Source organism: Babylonia areolata, chromosome 12, assembly GCF_041734735.1.
Source record: "Babylonia areolata isolate BAREFJ2019XMU chromosome 12, ASM4173473v1, whole genome shotgun sequence".
NCBI classification, from domain to species: Eukaryota; Metazoa; Mollusca; class Gastropoda; order Neogastropoda; family Buccinidae; genus Babylonia; species Babylonia areolata.
The window spans coordinates 3,309,049-3,331,000 of NC_134887.1; the positions used below are offsets into that span (position 1 = coordinate 3,309,049).

General features: G+C 46.4%; 1 protein-coding gene across 1 annotated transcript in view; it reads right to left on the reverse strand.

Moving 5' to 3' along the window:
- Positions 1 to 1,920: 1,920 nt before the first annotated feature.
- LOC143288237 (uncharacterized) overlaps positions 1,921 to 21,952 on the reverse strand; it is a 23,310-nt gene continuing 3,278 nt past the window's right edge. Inside the window, exons 2-6 of the mRNA XM_076596587.1 lie at positions 21,868 to 21,952; positions 17,232 to 17,447; positions 15,089 to 15,154; positions 8,778 to 8,871; positions 1,921 to 3,706 (exon numbers count right to left, since the gene is read on the reverse strand). The exon at positions 21,868 to 21,952 is cut by the window's right edge and continues 135 nt beyond it. Coding sequence (XP_076452702.1) covers positions 3,568 to 3,706; positions 8,778 to 8,871; positions 15,089 to 15,154; positions 17,232 to 17,447; positions 21,868 to 21,952 — 600 coding nt within the window. The 3' untranslated portion in view covers positions 1,921 to 3,567. The remainder of the gene's footprint in view (positions 3,707 to 8,777; positions 8,872 to 15,088; positions 15,155 to 17,231; positions 17,448 to 21,867) is intronic.

Consider the following 21,952-nt stretch of genomic DNA (forward strand, 5'->3'; position numbering starts at 1 on the left):
ATCCTCACTGTTTACTGATAACATGATCCTTTGAAGAACGTCTCACATCCTCCCTTTCCTCATCCTCACTGTTTACTGATAACATGATCCTTTGAAGAACGTCTCACATCCTCCCTTTCCTCATCCTCACTGTCATCATCAATCACATACGTCCTCATGTCCTCCACTCTCGCTTGTTCAGAACCCGTTCTCGCATTCAGATCACCACACACCATAACATACACATCATCATTATCTGTACAATGTAAAACATTTTCTTCAAGTATATGAATGCCATTTCTTAACTCTGTGTTGTTATACGCCGGTCCTCCTTCAGGTACAATGTAACAGGCAAACACAATCACATCTTTATCAGTATTCAGTAGACTCTTCTTAATCTTCACAGCAATAACATTGTCACACTCTAGTCTAATTTGTTCCACAAAATGTGCAAAACATTTTTTCACAAGAAAAAGAACTCCACCAGAATTTCTTCCACGATCTGAAAGTTTTTTTGCAGGAGCACTAAATTTGACGAAATCGTGGAAAACAAAATTATAATCAAAAGAACTATCAAGAAATGTTTCTGTTAAACATACAAAGTCAAAAGAGCAAACATAATTCATAAAAGAAACATCAATTAATTTATTGTACAGGTTTTCAACATTGTAATTCAAGAAGGTTAAGTTCGACGCCTGATGGTCTGCCTCATGCTATTTGTCATTACTGTTTGAACGGAGATTTCTTTCGCTCACATTCTTTTGCGAACTGTCAGCTGCACGAAGGAAGCCGTGCATACCAGTTTGTTGACGATTCCTGTTTGACCCACTCTGAGCAGCACGGGAACCACGTGCCTGACTACTGCTGTCCCTGCCACCGCTGTCACCGCCCGTGCGTGAAGTTGGCCCCTCGCTGACAATGTGCCGTTTGGTCTGCTGCTGATTGGGTGATGTAGTCACGTGGCCAGAGCGAGGGGAATCCCCGGTCCGGGTGGGCGTGTCCTTGTTGTGTACACCTCGATCGGTTGCCACGTTGCTGTTACGGGACGTGACACTCGCTGCTGCCGACCGCGTCATCGCTGTTGTCGTCGCCGTAATCGTGGTGGATGAGGTTGTTCCCGCTGTTACGTCAGCATAAGTCCGTGGGTCTGGTCGCTTTGGGCCAATGATCAGTCTTCCTTTGGAGAAGTAGGCCGACTTGCCGTCCCGCTTCGCCTGTGCAACGATACTGGCTTGCCTTCTTGTCATGTCATTGGCAACACGCACTCCTTTCTTCTCCAGCTTTCCCCTGTATTCCCTGTCCGTTAAAAGAGTCATTTTGTCTTTCCAATGTAGAAATTTCACAATCATTGTTCTCGGTTCACCATTTCTTGCCTGTCCCACACGATGTGCCCTAACGATGTCATCTTCAGTCCATGTCTTGCTCCCCTCCACACTGTTCAGGGCTGATGTCACTGCAGTGGCACACATGCTGAAGGTTTCAGTGTCACCGACTTGCGGAATGCCGAACAGCCTCAGGTTGTCCCGACGAGAAAACTCCTCCAGCCTGTCGATTTCATCGGCCATCCTCGTCATCTCGTCTCTCAGTGCCTCGACGGTGTGGGACACTTTTGCCGCTTCCTCTTTGGCACCAGTGGCTTGTGTGGTCAGATTAGTCATGTCTGTGCTGAGATCAGACACTGCTGAAGCTAGTATGTCGTGTTCTCTTTCTAACTTATCACACCTCTGGTTGATCTCTTCACATCGCATTTTCACATTGCAGAGTTCATTTTTTATTTCAACTAAGAATGTGTGGAGCGTGGTGGGTGTGGAGGGGAGAGAGAGAGAGAGAGAGAGAGAGAGAGAGAGAGAGAGAGAGAGAGAGAGAATAGAATATGTCATTATTACCAAGTTCACCGGGGTCACAAAGAATATTGGGGGGGGGGGGGGGGGGGGGGGGGGGTAGTACATAAAAGGTACAAACACAAATCGAAAATCATACACAAACACAGATACAGTAGAATTTAGGACACATACATGTGCATATCAATATAAAAACTTGTGCACACACACACACACACACACACACACAGTTTAAACATAAACTGCATATGACATGTGGATAGGACTGATGACTAGATCTTCAGGTAAGTGGTTGTTGATTGCACAACTCTCTTTTCCCATACTGGATTTGTTCGAGAGACAGGGCATTGACTGCTTTGGGGAAAAAGCTATTGGCGAAGCAATTTGGTTTTCGTCCTTATACTTCTGTACCGTCGACCAGAGGGGAGCATCTCGAAAATCCCAAAAGCTGGATGTGATTCGTCCTGGCAGATTGATTTTGCTTTTTTGAATAACTACTTATAATACATGTCGTCTAGCGAAGGTAGATCAGCCCCGGTTATCTTGGTGGCAGTTTTTACGATTATGTCAAGGGCTGCAACTTCTGCCTTGGAAATGTTTCTGTACCAAACAGTAATAGCGATGGTTAACACACTTTCAGTGACTGCTCTGTAGAAATCAACCATGATTTCTTTTCTAATTCCGAACTTTTTGAGGCGCCGAAGAAAGTACAGGCACTGTTGTGCTTTCTTAACATTATTTTTTCCCGTATTCTTCTCCCATTTCAAATCGTTGGAAGTGATGAGTCCGAGAAATTTTAATTCGCTGTTGATCTCCACTTGCTTGTCTTTAATGGCAAGTGTTGAGGGATCAGATCTGGTCCTCCTGAAATCTAAAATTGATTCTTTGGTTTTTGATACGTTGAGTTCTAAGTTGTTTTGATCACACCAGCTGACAAGTTCCAGTACTTCTTCCCTATATTTTGACTCATCACTGTTCGTAATTAGCCATTCTAGAGCAGTATCGTCGGCAAACTTGACCATGGTGTTACATTTATTACGAGCTGCACAGTTACGTGTGAATAGTAAGTACCACCGTGGGGATAGAACACATCCTTGTGGGGCACCTGTGCTCAGAATGCATGTGGAGGAGGTGAGGTCACCAACTTAAACAACTTGCGGTCAGCATCTTAGAAAATCTAGGATCCATGAAAAAATTGATTCAGGCAGCGAGAGGTCTTTCAATTTAGAATATAGTTTTGATGGCACTATTGTGTTGAACGCAGAGCTGTAATCAATGAAAAGGACCCTAACATAGCTTTTAGGATTTTTGAGATGTCTGAGGCTCTACAATAGTATCAATCTCATTCATTCATCATTGACGGGCGCAATAGTCGAATGGTTAAAGCGTTGGACTTTCAATCTGAGGGTCCCGGGTTCGAATCACGGTGACGGCGCCTGGTGGGTTAAAGGGTGGAGATTTTTCCGATCTCCAGGGTCAACATATGTGCAGACCTGCTAGTGCCTCAACCCCCTTCGTGTGTATATGCAAGCAGAAGATCAAATACGCACGTTAAAGATCCTGTCAGCGTTCGGTGGGTTATGGAAACAAGAACATACCCAGCATGCACACCCCTGAAAACGGAGTATGGCCGCCGACATGGCGGGGTAAAAACGGTCATACACGTAAAAGCCCACTCGTGTGCATAAGAGTGAACGTGGGGGTTGCAGCCCACGAACAAAGAAGAAGAAGAAGAAGATTCATTCATCTATGCTCTGATAGCAGGAGCACAGGCATCAGGAGCGGCGTCTGTGTTCAATGGTGACGCTGCCGCCCCTGTGTCTTCACCGCCAGCAGACATGGGTGCTTCAAACCGTCCTGACAACAGCCGCTTCACGCCAATCGAGCTGCACACACACACACACACACACACACACACACACACACACACACACATCCACACACACACATACATACACACATCCCCACAAACACATCCACACACACACGCGCGCGCACACACACACACACACACACACACACACACACACACACACACACACACACATCCACACACACGGTGGCCTTGTGGTAATACGCCTGACAAAAAAGCGATTCCCTTGTGGGAACCGGGTAATTACCCTCCATCCACTCCGCCACGCCTTGGGTAGGATGTTAACGATCCCCCCTCTCTGCTTGACAAGGATTTCTACCCTCCCCGCCCTCTCTACTTGACAAGGATTCCTACCCTCCCCGCCCTCTCTACTTGACAAGGATTTCTACCCTCCCCCCCTCTCTACTTGACAAGGATTCCTACCCTTCCCGCCCTCTCTACTTGACAAGGATTTCTACCCTCCCCGCCCTCTCCACATGACAAGGATTTCTACCCTCCCCGCCCTCTCCACATTACAAGGATTCCTACCCTCCCCGCCCTCTCTACATGAGAAGGATTCCTACCCTCCCCGCCCTCTCCACATTACAAGGATTCCTACCCTCCCCGCCCTCTCCACATTACAAGGATTCCTACCCTCCCCGCCCTCTCCACATGACAAGGATTTCTACCCTCCCCGCCCTCTCCACATGACAAGGATTTCTACCCTCCCCGCCCGAAGGATTTCTACCCTCTCCGCCCTCTCTACTTGACAAGGATTCCTACCCTCCCCGCCCTCTCCACATGACAAGGATTTCTACCCTTCCCGCCCTCTCCACATGACAAGGATTTCTACCCTCCCCGCCCTAAGGATTTCTACCCTCCCCGCCCTCTCTACTTGACAAGGATTCCTACCCTCCCCGCCCTAAGGATTTCTACCCTCTCCGCCCTCTCTACTTGACAAGGATTCCTACCCTCCCCGCCCTCTCCACATGACAAGGATTCCTACCCTCCCCGCCCTCTCCACTTGACAAGGATTTCTACCCTCCCCACCCTCTCCACTTGACAAGGATTTCTACCCTTCCCGCCCTCTCCACTTGACAAGGATTTCTACCCTCCCCGCCCTCTCCACATTACAGGGATTTCTACCCTCCCCGCCCTCTCCACATTACAAGGATTTCTACCCTTCCTGCCCTAAGGATTTCTACCCTCCCCACCCTCTCCACATTACAAGGATTTCTACCCTCCCCGCCCTCTCTACTTGACAAGGATTTCTACCCTCCCCACCCTCTCCACTTGACAAGGATTTCTACCCTCCCCGCCCTCTCCACATGACAAGGATTCCTACCCTCCCCGCCCTCTCCACTTGACAAGGATTTCTACCCTCCCCACCCTCTCCACTTGACAAGGATTTCTACCCTCTCCGCCCTCTCTACTTGACAAGGATTCCTACCCTCCCCGCCCTCTCCACATGACAAGGATTTCTACCCTTCCCGCCCTCTCCACATGACAAGGATTTCTACCCTCCCCGCCCTAAGGATTTCTACCCTCCCCGCCCTCTCTACTTGACAAGGATTCCTACCCTCCCCGCCCTAAGGATTTCTACCCTCTCCGCCCTCTCTACTTGACAAGGATTCCTACCCTCCCCGCCCTCTCCACATGACAAGGATTCCTACCCTCCCCGCCCTCTCCACTTGACAAGGATTTCTACCCTCCCCACCCTCTCCACTTGACAAGGATTTCTACCCTCCCCCCCTCTACTTGACAAGGATTTCTACCCTCCCCACCCTCTCTACTTGACAAGGATTTCTACCCTCCCCGCCCTCTCCACATGACAAGGATTTCTACCCTTCCCCTCCCCCCCTCTACTTGACAAGGATTTCTACCCTCCCCCCCTCTACTTGACAAGGATTTCTACCCTCCCCGCCCTCTCCACATGACAAGGATTTCTACCCTCCCCGCCCTCTCTACTTGACAAGGATTCCTACCCTCCCCACCCTCTCCACTTGACAAGGATTCCTACCCTCCCCGCCCTCTCCACTTGACAAGGATTCCTACCCTCCCCGCCCTCTCCACTTGACAAGGATTTCTACCCTTCCTGCCCTAAGGATTTCTACCCTCCCCGCCCTCTCTACTTGACAAGGATTTCTACCCTCCCCACCCTCTCTACTTGACAAGGATTTCTACCCTTCCCGCCCTAAGGATTTCTACCCTCCCACCCTCTCCACTTCACAAGGATTCCTACCCTCCCCACCCTCTCTACTTGACAAGGATTTCTACCCTTCCCGCCCTAAGAATTTCTACCCTCCCGCCCTCTCCACATGACAAGGATTTCTACCCTCCCCGCCCTCTCCACATTACAAGGATTTCTACCCTCCCCACCCTCTCTACTTGACAAGGATTCCTACCCTCCCCGCCCTCTCCACATGACAAGGATTTCTACCCTTCCCGCCCTCTCTACTTGACAAGGATTTCTACCCTCCCCCCCTCTCTACTTGACAAGGATTTCTACCCTTCCCACCCTCTCCACTTGACAAGGATTTCTACCCTTCCCACCCTCTCCACTTGACAAGGATTTCTACCCTTCCCACCCTCTCCACTTGACAAGGATTTCTACCCTTCCCACCCTCTCCACTTGACAAGGATTTCTACCCTTCCCACCCTCTCTACTTGACAAGGATTTCTACCCTTCCCGCCCTAAGGATTTCTACCCTTCCCGCCCTCTCTACTTGACAAGGATTTCTACCCTTCCCACCCTCTCCACATGACAAGGATTTCTACCCTCCCCGCCCTCTCTACTTGACAAGGATTCCTACCCTCCCCGCCCTCTCTGACAAGGATTCCTACCCTCCCCGCCCTCTCTGACAAGGATTCCTACCCTCCCCGCCCTCTCTGACAAGGATTCCTACCCTTCCCGCCCTCTCTGACAAGGATTCCTACCCTCCCCGCCCTCTCTGACAAGGATTCCTACCCTCCCCGCCCTCTCTGACAAGGATTCCTACCCTCCCCGCCCTCTCTGACAAGGATTCCTACCCTCCCCGCCCTCTCTGACAAGGATTCCTACCCTCCCCGCCCTCTCTGACAAGGATTCCTACCCTTCCCGCCCTCTCTGACAAGGATTCCTACCCTCCCCGCCCTCTCTACTTGACAAGGATTCCTACCCTTCCCGCCCTCTCCACTTGACAAGGATTTCTACCCTCCCCCCCCCCCTCTCCACATGACAAGGATTTCTACCCTCCCCACCCTCTCCACATGACAAGGATTTCTACCCTCCCCGCCCTCTCCACATTACAAGGATTTCTACCCTCCCCCCCCCCCCTCTCCACATGACAAGGATTTCTACCCTCCCCACCCTCTCCACATGACAAGGATTTCTACCCTCCCCGCCCTCTCCACATGACAAGGATTTCTACCCTCCCCCCCCCCCCTCTCCACATGACAAGGATTTCTACCCTCCCCGCCCTCTCCACATGACAAGGATTTCTACCCTCCCCACCCTCTCCACTTGACAAGGATTTCTACCCTTCCCACCCTCTCTACTTGACAAGGATTTCTACCCTCCCCGCCCTCTCTACTTGACAAGGATTTCTACCCTTCCCGCCCTCTCTGACAAGGATTCCTACCCTCCCCGCCCTCTCTGACAAGGATTCCTACCCTCCCCGCCCTCTCTGACAAGGATTCCTACCCTCCCCGCCCTCTCTGACAAGGATTCCTACCCTTCCCGCCCTCTCTGACAAGGATTCCTACCCTCCCCGCCCTCTCTGACAAGGATTCCTACCCTCCCCGCCCTCTCTGACAAGGATTCCTACCCTTCCCGCCCTCTCTGACAAGGATTCTTACCCTCCCCGCCCTCTCTGACAAGGATTCCTACCCTCCCCGCCCTCTCTGACAAGGATTCCTACCCTCCCCGCCCTCTCTGACAAGGATTCCTACCCTTCCCGCCCTCTCTGACAAGGATTCCTACCCTCCCCGCCCTCTCTACTTGACAAGGATTCCTACCCTTCCCGCCCTCTCCACTTGACAAGGATTTCTACCCTCCCCCCCCCCCCTCTCCACATGACAAGGATTTCTACCCTCCCCACCCTCTCCACTTGACAAGGATTCCTACCCTCCCCGCCCTCTCTACATGACAAGGATTCCTACCCTCACTGCCCTCTCTACTTGACAAGGATTTCTACCCTCCCCGCCCTCTCCACATTACAAGGATTTCTACCCTCCCCCCCCTCTCTGCTTGACAAGGATTTCTACCCTCCCCGCCCTCTCTGCTTGACAAGGATTTCTACCCTCCCGCCCTCTCCCCCCAACTTCAAGTCAATGCTCCACATGCTCCTGATTCAGCTAGCAGCGCGATAAATAAAAGGCACATCGGAACAACTCCCATCACTTCATTTAAAACAAGAGAGGCAAGGCCTTCAAGACTCACATAGCATTAAATTACAGAGTAATTTCCCTTTCTTAGTCTCTGCACCAAAAACGTTTGCTAAAATAAATAAAAAATTCCATGCTTAGCAAAAGAAGTTCCTGTTTGAACAAAAAATGATAATAATGACTCCTCTTGTTGTTGTGTCAGAATAAGAGGTCAAAGTGCCAAGTTTAGATAATACAAAAAATATAAATATAACAGTAAATGCAGTTTACATATAATTAGGCTTCTTTTTTTTCCCTGCCCATCCCAGAGGTGCAATATTGTTTTAAACAAGATGAATGGAAAAAACTGAATTTTTCCTATTTTTATGCCAAATTTGGTGTCAACTGACAAAGTATTTGCAGAGAAAATGTCAATGTTAAAGTTTACCACGGACACACGGACACACACACACACACACACACACACACACACACACACACAGACAACCGAATACCGGGTTAAAACATAGACTCACTTTGTTTACACAAGTGAGTCCAAAAGGGAGATTCCTGGCTTGTCCTACCGATCATTTACCACGTGCACACAGTAGCATTGACAGAACTAAACTGAACCAAACTGACAAACCACATGTACGCAGATTGTATGCTCCTTAGCAATAATAATCCTTAGACACATGAGTCATCACGCTGATTTGAAAAAAACAACAACAAACACACAAACAAAAACCAAGGAGACTCACCTTCTTCGCAACAGACAGTAGAACACCGCAACGCAGACTAAAGCAGTCAGCAAGATGGTCACAAATACCGACGTTACCACTGGTGAAGTATGATCTGTTTGGGGGGGGAAAAATCTGTATATATACATTTATAATTTGAAATTAACAAATAATGAGACCAGGAGATGAAACGATTAACAAATAGTAAAGAGTGGTAACTCTCTCCATTCCCAAGATACACAGTTTCAAGTCAGTGCTGCTTACGCTACGGCTATGCCAGTCTTGAATAAAAGCTCATTTGTGTTTGCACATTTCTTCTGTCTTTGCTGCTGTGTGCACATGTCAAATGATCGGTATAAGGACAGGCCCGGCGCTTCCTTTTTGAGGAAGTGTCTGGGTTTGTTCCAATGTACCTTTTATTTACCTGTGTGCTAGCTGAATCAGTAGCGTAAGCAGCACTGACTTGAAGTTGTGTGCCTTGTGAATGGAGAGAGTTACCACTCTTTACTATTTGTTAAACATTTATAAATTATATTTATATATATATATATATATATATATATATATACGCGCGCGCGCGTGTGTGTGTGTGTGTGTGTGTGTGTGTGTGTGTGTGTGATCAAAGACTGAGCCCTACTTTTCGATCACCTTGCCCTACTTTTGGATCACCTTGCCCTACTTTTGGCTCACGGCTTGAAATCCCAGGACCTCGGAAATAGCCCTGATATGGCCTTCATGGTCGGCTGGGCTCTAAGCAATATTTTTTTTTTTTTTTTAAATTTAGGACCTCGGAAATTTGACGTCATAATCCTGGCGCGTCAGAGATAAACGCGTCACGGAGAGAAGCGCGTCATAGTCAGGGTGGTGATGGAGACGAGAGGACGAAACATGTTTTTTAAACTGTCGAAAGTGGTAGTTGAACAGTCGAGAGATTCTCCAATTGTTGCCGTCGGCCTAGTCATGCCCCCCCTCCTTCACCCGCCCCCTGCCCCCCACACAACAGGCTATTCTGTATTTCTTAAACTGGCGTACATTCCATGTGGAGGAGGCTGGTGGAGTGGGGGAATGGGGGGTGGGGGGAGAGAATAACCTTTATCCAAGAGAGAGAGAGAGAATAACCTGTATCCGTGAGAGAGAGAGAGAATTACCTTTATCCAAGAGAGAGAGAGAGAATTACCTTTATCCAAGAGAGAGAGAGAGAATAACCTGTATCCGTGAGAGAGAGAGAGAATAACCTGTATCCGTGAGAGAGAGAGAGAATTACCTTTATCCAAGAGAGAGAGAGAGAATTACCTTTATCCAAGAGAGAGAGAGAACTATCATGTGTTGCCATCTTTGAAAAGAACTCTTTCTTTTCATGACCATCCACCCACCACCATCATTTCCGTCTGCCTTTGACTTGTGTGATTTTTTTCCCCCTCAGTTGGAAGTTCTGCGATGCTGGTTTGCTGTTTGTTTTCTGTTTCTTTATTTTTTGGTAACCTCTTCGATCAGTGTCCCATGATGCAACGGCTGTGCCGCTTAACTTCCAGCAGAGCTATTTAGTTTCAGAGTTCAGTGAGCGGTCAGGATACAACCCGCTATTGCCGCGGCCCGTTGTTGCCGCGGCCCGCTATTGCCGCGGCCAGTTGTTGCCGAAGCCCTTTTTTTCTTTTTGTTGGTCTTTTTTTAATGTTTTTTTTTTTTTTTTTAATTTCATTATGTACATTAATTTTTATTGACGAGAAAATCTCTTACACAAGGAGAAAGGACGACCCCCAGCGGAAGTTATAATTCGTCAGGAAGGATTTATTCGCTGAACAAGAATAGAAGAGTAAAAGCAAACAAAAGACAAAACATAAGAAAAGTATAGAGAAATGCATAGATCAAATGAAAGTGAAAGTTAGAGGAATTATGACATGAAATGATATTTTTAATTGTGAAACAAAACAACAATCTTGTTTGCATCGTTGTCTTATAAATCAAGAAAATTAATCTGGATTCGTCACATTATGTGAAAAATGTGACCTTGAACTTTGTTCAATGTAAAATGTTTTGATTTCTATAGACAGAACCTATCAACCTTTAGTGAAATTTGATATCAATCGGTCGAGTCGATTGCGAGTTATAGCCCTTTAAATTTTCTGTCACGGCAAAATACCATACCTTATTCAAACTGCTGTAGCAAGGTCAAGGTCAAGGTTCAAGATTTCAATGTGAAATCCAAAATCGTTGCGGCAACAACGGGCCGCGGCAATAGCGGGTTGCGGCAACAACGGGCCGCGGCAATAGCGGGTTGCGGCAACAACGGGCCGCGGCAATAGCGGGTTGCGGCAACAACGGGCCGCGGCAATAGCGGGTTGCGGCAACAACGGGCCGCGGCAATAGCGGGTTGCGGCAATAGCGGGTTGACCCCGTCAGGAGCACGGCTGCTGACCTAGATTCCACTGGGATGGGAGGGGAGGGGGGGGAGGGGAGCGCGCGCCGCGCTCTTTGTGCCTATGTTTCCAGCAGAGAAAGGTGTATTGTTTAAGTGATTTTCATTTCATCATATTCATGCACACTGGTTTTTGTTTGCTGTCATTTTTGTGTACATGATTCCAGTGAATGTGAACTTTAAGTGTGTTGTGTGATTTACCAGATACTGTCCGTGTTTTTGTGTTACATCCAGTTATTTGACCTAAGTGTGTGTGTGTGAGTGCCGACAAAAATGGAATCTGGTGCAGTAGTGGCAGCATTGCTGACTGGGCAACACACCTTCAGTGAACACTTGAGATGTTTGGATAGTATGTGTCGTGTGTGTGGTGAGCGGGTTCTCAGAAGAGATAAAGACAAGGGGTTGAATGCAAGACTTTGTGCCAAGTATTCTTCTGAACTGTTTCGTTTTTTCGGTCTAGATGTTTCGAATGATGAAGAGGGCAAACATCCCACATGCATTTGTATCAAGTGCTACAAAAAAATGATAAAAATGAAACATACTCATGGAAATTCTCAGTTCAAAACTGCAAATGAAAATGTTGCACTTGACATTGACAGAATGTCAGAAATCTGGACAACTTTCGATCCAGATCTATCTTTGGATCAGTGCAAAACATGCTCTTTTCATCACTCAAAAAGTCAGCCTGGTCGTCCGAAAAAAAGACGATCAGTACCCGTAAAAAAATGCACGGATGACAGTTTTGATCCGTCTGACCTCTGCTTAGATACCGACGACAGTGTGTCAACGTCATTTTGTCAGTCCACATCAACACCAGTCAAAAAAATAAGAACGCTGTGCACAAACACATCTCCAATCACACCCAAAACACCTGTCACTGACGCAGCTATATCACCCATCGCACAACTGAAACGTAAGACGGTGTATGTTGACTCAGAGGATGAGGATCTCAATAAATCTCTTACTGAAGAAGAAGAAAAATTATGCACACGACTGATGTGCATAATTGATGTTCAAGAAAAAAAAATGTTTGAGTTTAGTCAGTGTGACACTTCAACTGAGTGGATTACCAACTACAAACAAGGATTCATACGGATTTATAAGTTCAGGTAGGAATGGATTTTATTATTTAGAACTTACAAATGCATGTCAGTACGTTACATTGTGATCGTTTACTAAACGCATGGTATCGTCAAGGTGTATCTTTTAGACTGACCAAATGCATGTCGCAAACAAAGGCACACATACTGACACGCAAAACATCTAGTCGGCGAAAATCTCTCTCCCCCTCTCTGTGTGCGTCTCTCTCTCTCTCTCTCTCTCTCTCTCTCTCTCTCTGTGCGTCTGTCTCTCTCCCTCTCTCTCTGTGCCTCTCCCCTTTCTCTCTCCGTACACGTTCCTCTGTTTCTCAGTATGTCTGTCCCTGCATATATGTCTGTCTGTCCGTCTCTCTTCCCGTGATGTTGAGAGAAGTGTGAAACTTAAGTGGCTGGCAGCAGTTCTCAGTGGAGCTGATCGTTAAATACTGACACTAATTCCGGGGCGGTCTGCCACCTCTAGGTAATGTATCGGCTATATTTTCCTTCCAGTTGTATCGTGGAGACATGCATGTATATCATGATATAAGTTTTATCTCCAAGTAAAACGATGTACACACACAACACGGAGTTGAAATTGAACTACGTTTCATGTGTGTTCCTCAGTTCAAACAGAATGTTCGTGTGCTCACTAAGCTTTGGACCGCTTGTACACTGCCTGTAGGAAATTAAACCTACTCATGTTTGGTATCGTTAAATTTGTCAGAGAATCACACATCCATTCACACCCATAGCGCCCTTCTTGTTGCATTCTGACATAGAGTATTATTTTTTAAAAGCACATAACCCTGTTTCTGACAGTTTATCAGCAGCAGCGAAGCTGTTCACAGCTGAACACACTGCCCGTGTAACATGCGCTCCGCTGAGAATAGCGCGAAGTTAGTGGTGCGCCAGAGCGCTGCCCCATATACTGCCTGCCTGTCTGTCCAGGCTATCACCTTTCCAACGTTTCGCGCTCGCTCGCTGTTCATCCCTCTCCCCTCCGCTTCGCGCCAAAACTAAAAGGGCTGCCTTGTGCCGCCGCGCGCGATGGACATCTTTGTAAAGTTCTGAAGCGCTAGAAAGTGCACCACGACGGGCACACCCCTGCTTGTCAATAATGCCGGCACCTTCCCACCTCCGGACTATGGTTTTCCAGTACACACCCCTGGGTACACATCCCTGGGTTCACACCCCTGGGAAAGCTTGATGTCTGTACACACCCCTGGGAAAGCTTGACGTCTGTACACACCCCTGGGAAAGCTTGACGTCTGTACACACCCCTGGGAAAGCTTGATGTCTGTACACACCCCTGGGAAAGCTTGATGTCTGTACACACCCCTGGGAAAGCTTGACGTCTGTACACACCCCTGGGAAAGCTTGACGTCTGCGAGGAGCAAATCCTGATCAGACTTTGTGTGGCCATTTCGGGGTGGTTTTTGTTGTACCACTCTCAGACATCCAAACAATGTTGTTGTTGTTGTTTTGGGTTTTTTTGTTTGTTTTTTTTGGTTTGTTTGTTGTTGTTTTGGGGGGTTGTTTGTTTGTTTTGTTGTTTTTTTTTGTTTTGTTTTTTGTTTGTTTGTTTGGTTTGTTTTGTTTTGTTTTTGTTGTTTGTTTTGTTTTGTTGTTTTTTTTTGTTTTTGTTTTTTTGTCGTTGTTGTTTGTTTGTTTGTTTGGGTTTGTTTTTGTTGTTGTTTTTTTGTTGTTGTTGTTTTTTTGTTGTTGTTGTTTGGTTGGTTGGTTGTTGTTTTTTTCAAAATGGCAATCAGAACCCAGCCTAAATGACGCGAAACGCCTGCTTGTTAACTGGGGGGAAAAACTGTCACCCAAGATGTTGCAAAAGTTTGACAAACCATTCATGACGATACAATCAGTGCTAGCTGTGTCCGACAGGAAGGGAGGAAGGAGAGGTAGAGTGATGGTTCATAGCGTGCGGAGAATGGGGGAGGGCGGGTAGTTGTCGAACCTGATGTTGAAAGCGAAGGACAGAAATCGGTGTGAGCCATGTGGAGCTCATATACTTCTTCCACAACCTTACTGCTCAGACACTTAAGAGCAAATCCCCTTGTGACGGATTGTTCAGTCGAGTTGACTGACAAACATGTACCGTCAACGAGAATGTTCAGCATGTTCATTCCAGCCAAATCAGTACGCGATAAACACGTCACTGGTTCGGTTAGCGTCATCATAGTTCTATCTGTTCTTCCCAGAGTGTTTCTTTCTTATCTTTTAACTCTCTCCATACGAACGGCGAAAGAGACGACGTTAACAGCGTTTCATCCCAATTACCATCATCAAAATATTGCAAGCGGAAGGCTCTTATACTGAAGGTGAATGTTGACAAAGAAAACCACAGTTCTGACGACGGAAACTAAAGGTTGGGTCATTCAGACACCCACTGGACATCCGAGGGGTCTGTGCAGAGGAGAGGAGAGGACTGGCCGTACTGAGCGAGTTAACTGCGGACCAGTAATAGAATGTCATGCTATATCTCAGTCACAACTTCAGGTTCCTGCAGGAAACTGGAAATGATCCGTTCAGATCTCAAGGATCCTGATGCTAAAGAAAATAAATCAGCCAGTAAACGAAATAAAACGCTCACAATCCGGAAATAAATATGGTTTAACCCAGAAGAAGTGTAACTTATAATTGGACTGTGTTGATTTTTTCTCTCTTTCAACTCTCTGTGTTAAATATATAATTTGGTACTGACAAAGTATTTCAAAAGAAAGAATAAATCGTTTAGCGGCTCTCGTTGTGTGGAACACACGCCAAGCCAAAAAAACATGTCTAGGCAAACTGACGACGGTCTTCCGTGTCTACTGTAAACTGCTCACCTGCGCATTCGTCACTGTTGTCACTGGTGGCTTGTGACGTCAATGGAACGACTGTGGTGCTGGAGTCTGCGGGAAAATCCACGTGCACACGCCGAGACAGACACACACGCCCCGATCATGCACATATCATGTAAAGATAGTGCACAAGAAAACACAAACACACACTCAACAACAACAACAACAACACACACACACACACACACACACACACACACACACACACACACACACACACGCGCGCGCGCACACACATACGCGCGCAACTCAACACAACACAACACCAGACAACAAATAACTATATCAAAACATGCTAGAAAAAACAACACATCACAACATGGTGGAACACAACAGAACACGATATGGCAAGGCACAACAGCCACCACTGACCACAATACAATACAATACAATACAATACAATACAATACAATACAACGTAACGCAACCCGCCACAACACATCAAAGCTAAACAACGCGACACAACACATCACAACGTAATGCAACACAAGGCAAAAACATTGCAACGCAACGGAACCCAGTTCAACCCAACACAACGCAACTGAACCCAGTACAACCCAACACAACGCAACTGAACCCAGTAAAACCCAACACAACGCAACCGAACCCAGTACAACCCAACACAACGCAACTGAACCCAGTACAACCCGACACAACGCAACTGAACCCAGTACAACCCAACACAACGCAACTGAACCCAGTACAACCCAACACAACGCAACTGAACCCAGCACAACCCAACACAACGCAACTGAGCCCAGTACAACCCAACACAACGCAACTGAACCCAGTACAACCCAACACAACGCAACTGAACCCAGTACAACCCAACACAACGCAACTGAACCCAGTACAACCCAACACAACGCAACTGAACCCAGTACAACCCAACACAACGCAACTGAACCCAGTACAACCCAACACAACGCAACTGAACCCAACCCAACACAACGCAACTGAACCCAGTACTACCCAACACAACGCAACTGAACCCAGTACAACCCAACACAACGCAACTGAACCCAGTACAACCCAACACAACGCAACTGAACCTAGTACAACCCAACACAACGCGACTGAACCCCGTACAACCCAACACAACGCGACTGAACCCAGTACAACCCAACACAACCCGACTGAACCCAGTACAACCCAACACAACGCAACTGAACCAGTACAACCCAACACAACGCAACTGAACCCAGTACAACCCAACACAACGCAACTGAACCCAGTACAACCCAACACAACCCACTGAACCCAGTACAACCCAACACAACGCAACTGAACCCAGTACAACCCAACACAACCGCAACGAAACCCAGTACAACCCAACACAACGCAACTGAACCCAACCCAACACAACCCAATGAACCCAACACACCCAACCACAACAACTGAACCCAGTACAACCCAACACAACGCAAACTAAACCCAGTACAACCAACACACACGCCCAAACCGACACACTACGACAACCCAACACAACCGACGAAACACCCAGTACAACCCAACACAACGCAACTGAACCCAGTACAACCCAACACAACGCAACTGAACCCAGTACAACCCAACACAACGCAACTGAACCCAGTACAACCCAACACAACGCAACTGAACCTAGTACAACCCAACACAACGCGACTGAACCCAGTACAACCCAACACAACGCGACTGAACCCAGTACAACCCAACACAACGCAACTCAACCCAGTACAACCCAACACAATGCAACTCAACCCAGTACAACCCAACACAACCCAACACAACCCAACCCAACCCAACACGAAAATCTAAGACACCACACCACACCATACAACCCAACCCAACACAACCCAACCCAACCCAACAATCTAAGACAAGACACGACACAACACAACCCAACCCAACAACAAAACCCAGCATAGCGTACACACAAACACACACGCACACACACACACACACGCACACACACACACACACACACACACACACACACACACACACACACACACACACACACACACACACACACACACTACACACACACACACACAAACACACTACACACACACACACACACACACTACACACACACACACACACACACACACACACACACACACACACACACACACACACACGTCACCTGTGGTGGTGGTTGTGGAGTTCAGCAAACGGCACCGCCTGGAGGGGTACCCCCGGGAGGGAACCAGCTCACAATGAAACTCCCCTCCCGGCTGTGACGTGTTGCGGGCCACTTTGGCGGTCAGTCGGTCAGTGACCACGTAGTCGAACTGGGTGCTGTCTTCCACGTAACAGTCGGGAACGAGCTGCCCGTTCCAGTTACAGGCCACGATGATGCCTGACCCGAGCACAGAGAACAGCCAGAGGCATTTGATCAGCAGGGCGAGGAGGAGAAGAAGAAGAAGAAAAAAAGAAGAAGAAGGGGGAGGAGGAGGAGGAGGGCCATAATATCAACAATGAATAAGAGGGAAATGAAGACGAAGAAGAAGAAGAAAAACATCAAGATTGATTGAATTGAATGAATCTTTAATGGGCAGAGAATCAGGCACAGTGAAGGCCTTTTTACAATTCCGCCCATTTAACAACACAGTTCATTAAAAAAAATATATATATTAAAAAAAAGAAAGAAAGAAAATGAGATAAAATAAAATAATAAGAACGACGAATAAGAATATGAACTGAGAACAGTCTATCAAAAGTAACAAAGCAATGAAAAGAACAATTGGTACATTATCACGTACGTACGCACGCACACACACACACACACACACACACACACACACACACACACACACACACACACACACACACACACACACACAGTAGAGGAAGAAAACGAAGAAGAAGAAGAACATCAACAACCAGTAGGAGGGAAAGGAAAATACTAAGATAATCAAGAAGAAGAAAGAGAAGGGGGCAGGAAGGAGAGGGTGGAGAAGAACAAGAAGGAGGAGGAGGAGAAGAAGGAGGAGGAGACGAAGAAGAAGAAGAAGAAGGAAGAGAAGAAGAAGGAGAACAAGAACAAGAAGGAGGGAGGAGGAGAAAGAGGAAGAGGAGGAGGAAGAGAAGAAGAAGGAGAAGAAGAACAAGAAGGAGGAGGAGAAGGAGGAAGAGGAGGAGGAAGAGAAGGAGAAGGAGAAGAACAAGGAGGAGAAGGAGGAGGAGGAAGAAGAGAAGAAGAAGGAGAACAAGAAGGAGGAGGAGGAAGAGAAGAAGAAGAACAAGAAGGAGGAGAAAGGGGAGGAGGAGGAGGAAGAGAAGAAGAAGGAGAAGAACAAGAAGGAGGAGGAGGAGGAGGAAGAGAAGAAGAAGGAGAAGAAGAAGAACAAGAACAAGAAGGATGAGGAGGAAGAAGAAGAGAAGGAGAACAAGAACAAGAAGGAAGAGAAGGAGAAGAACAAGAACAAGAAGAAGGAGGAGGAGGAGAAGGAGGAGGAGGAAGAAGAGAAGGAGAACAAGAAGGAAGAGAAGGAGAAGAACAAGAACAAGAAGAAGAAGGAGGAGGAGAAGGAGGAGGAGGAAGAAGAGAAGGAGAACAAGAACAAGAAGGAAGAGAAGGAGAAGAACAAGAACAAGAAGAAGGAGGAGGAGGAGAAGGAGAACAAGAACAAGAAGGAAGAGAAGGAGAAGAACAAGAACAAGAAGAAGGAGGAGGAGGAGAAGGAGGAGGAGGAAGAGAAGAAGAAGGAGAACAAGAACAAGGAGGAGGAGGAGGAGTAGAAGAAGAAGAAGATGATGATGATGATGATGATGATGATGATGATGATGATTAAGAAGAAGAAGACCAACAACGACATTGGAGACAGGCAGGTTTCTCTGACAAAAGCACAGGTGAAGACAGGACGCAAACAATTTCGGGGGGAAAAAATGAAGACTGAAAGAACAAATATCTCTAATGAGGACAGAGATACGGACAGACAGACAGAAATACATGATGAAGACACACAGACAGAACGTGCAACAAACAAACTGGTGGAAAGCACGAAGAAGAAGAAGAAGAAAAAAATGAAGACTGGGAGAAATAACCACAGAAAAGAAAGAAACGAAACGAAAATGGACAACAGATCTGTCCCGTTGATGCTTGCGGGACAATGGACCAACAAAGAAACAAACAAACAAATAAACATGTTCTGTAAACTTTCCTGCAAGCTCTCCCAGGCCACCGTGTACAAAGTGCACTCCAAACTTTGGGGGGGGGGGGGGGGGCCGTTTGATGGGTACCGTACCAACTGGGGGAGGCCAGTTCCTTGCTTAGTTTTCCACACATGTCTCGAGTGAGAAAATAATATAACAATTCTCTCTCTATATATAGATATATATATATCTTCTCTCTCTGTGTATAATATATCTATATATATACAAATATATATATATATATATATATATTATACACAGAGAGAGAAGATATATATATATATATATTTGTATTTGTATTCCTTTTTATCACAACAGATTTCTCTGTGTGAAATTCGGGCTGCTCTCCCCAGGGAGAGCGCGTCGCTACACTACAGCGCCACCCATTTTTTTGTATTTTTTCCTGCGTGCAGTTTTATTTGTTTTTCCTGTCGAAGTGGATTTTTCTATAGAATTTTGCCAGGAACAACCCTTTTGTTGCCCTGGGTTCTTTTACGTGCGCTAAGTGCATGCTGCACACGGGACCTCGGTTTATCGTCTCATCCGAATGACTAGCGTCCAGACCACCACTTAAGGTCTAATGGAGGGGGAGAAAATATCGGCGGCTGAGCCGTGATTCGAACCAGCGCCCTCAGATTCTCTCGCTTCCTAGGCGGACGCGTTACCTCTAGGCCATCTCTCTCTCTCTCTATATATATATATATATATATATATATATATATAGAGAGAGAGAGAGAGAGAGAGAGAGAGAGAATGTGTATTATATATGGCGGCAGGGGGGTTGCTGGATATTGAGCATTTAGAGGAGGAAGCTGGCAGTGTGGTTAAGACGCTTACATGACAAGACAGTGTTCGTGAAGGTCTAGATTCGAGACCCGCTCCAGCCCTTTCTCGAAGGTTTGACTGGAAATATAAAATTAAAAAAATATGACAATAAAATAATAATAAAAAGAATAAGAAAGAAACTTTGGCAACACTAAGTGCTGTCCTCTGGTAAAATTAAGAAAGCCACTTCTGATATACACAAATATAAATGCAAGCACTTAAGGCCTGAGCACATTGGTTTGTGCTGCTGGTCTGTGATCTGCAGTAGCTTATATGGATTTGTCCGAACGCAGTGACGCCTCCTTTAGGAACTGAAACTGAAATGGACAGTACAAGATAGTGTACAGGAATAATAACCGGAGATCAGAAAAGAGAGATAAACCACTCGCGGCAGGTCCCTTCTTACTGTCTATAACAGTGCTGAAGCCGTTTTGGGGCACACACGCAGTGCGGAAGGGTGGGGGTAAATCACCCTCTCCTTCCCCACCCGAAGGAAACTAGTCGGTTCTGACGGTTCAGCTGCAGTAAAGCGAAAGTTAAGTTATGCCTGGAATTTCCCACGTGTAGTAAGATTCGCTGTATTCAGTGAAAACCGATTCATTTTTGCTTGGTTTTTAGCACGTTTGCATCTGCTTGAATGTAGATAATATAAAAAGAAAATAAAGCAGCTCCCCCCACCACCAACTCCCCCCCCCCTCCCCCCAGCACAATGTTGCACATGAGAGAGACAGTTATAAATTATTGAACTGCGTTTTTGTAACGCTACTTTTTCTTCACACTTTCTGGTTTACATCACCATTTCTTCAAAAAAAAAGAGAAGTATATATATATATCAAAACATAAAACACATATTCAGCTCTGTCTCTCTTCTAACATCTGTCTATACATACATACATGAATACATACATACATAATTTCATATACATCTATTAGTATGTAAATCTAAATCTATCTATATGTACATAATCATATATATAATTCATATATATACGAACGCTTCATGTTGCCCGAGCAGACCGTTGTATTGTGCTCTCTCTCTCTCTCTAAGTCTCTGTCTCTGTCTCTGTCTCTCTCTCTCTCTCTCTCTCTCTCTCTCTCTCTCTCGGGAGTTTTACATGGCTGTTAAAAGCATCTACGATTCTGTACTTGTATGTGTTCGTGACAAAGGTATTTATTCAGACTTTTTTCAGTGTCCAAGAGGGGTTAAACAAGGTTGTATGCTAAGCTCACAGCTGTTTTCCTTTTTCATCGGTGAATTGGCAGTGGAGTTATCAAAGAAGGGGAGACATGGAATACAAATGATACCTGGCGCAACAGATTTGCTCTTAATGCTATTTGCTGATGATGTTGTTCTCTTGTCTGACACACCCACAGGGTTACAAAATCAATTAAATGCCCTTAAGCAAGAAACAGACAGACTACAACAAACAGTGAATCTCGATAAGACCAATATTATAGTTTTCCACAATGGAGGTCATCTTTCGACTCGTGAAAAATGGTGCTGTGGTGATAGGGAAATAAAAGTAACCAATGCATATAAATATTTAGGAATGTTATTCACAACAAAATTGAGTTTGACATCTGCGTGGGATGAAGCAAACAGAAAAGGGAAAAAAGGTGTAATCCAAATTATAAAATCACTCAGGAGACTGCGTTCAACTGACGCTTTCCTTTCGTTTGGGCGGGGCAAAGGCAGCTCATGAATAATGAATGCGTGCCGCGGCGCAGGCTGCCTGGCTTCAGCAATTTCTGCAAGTGGTTTATCTCTCTTTTCTAATCTCCGTAGTAACTCTACTCACGGGACTCCCTGTCCTGCGGTCGGTAGTACGTCACAATGAAATCTTTCTTGGTGACGTTGAGGTCAAACCGGAAGTGACACGTGAC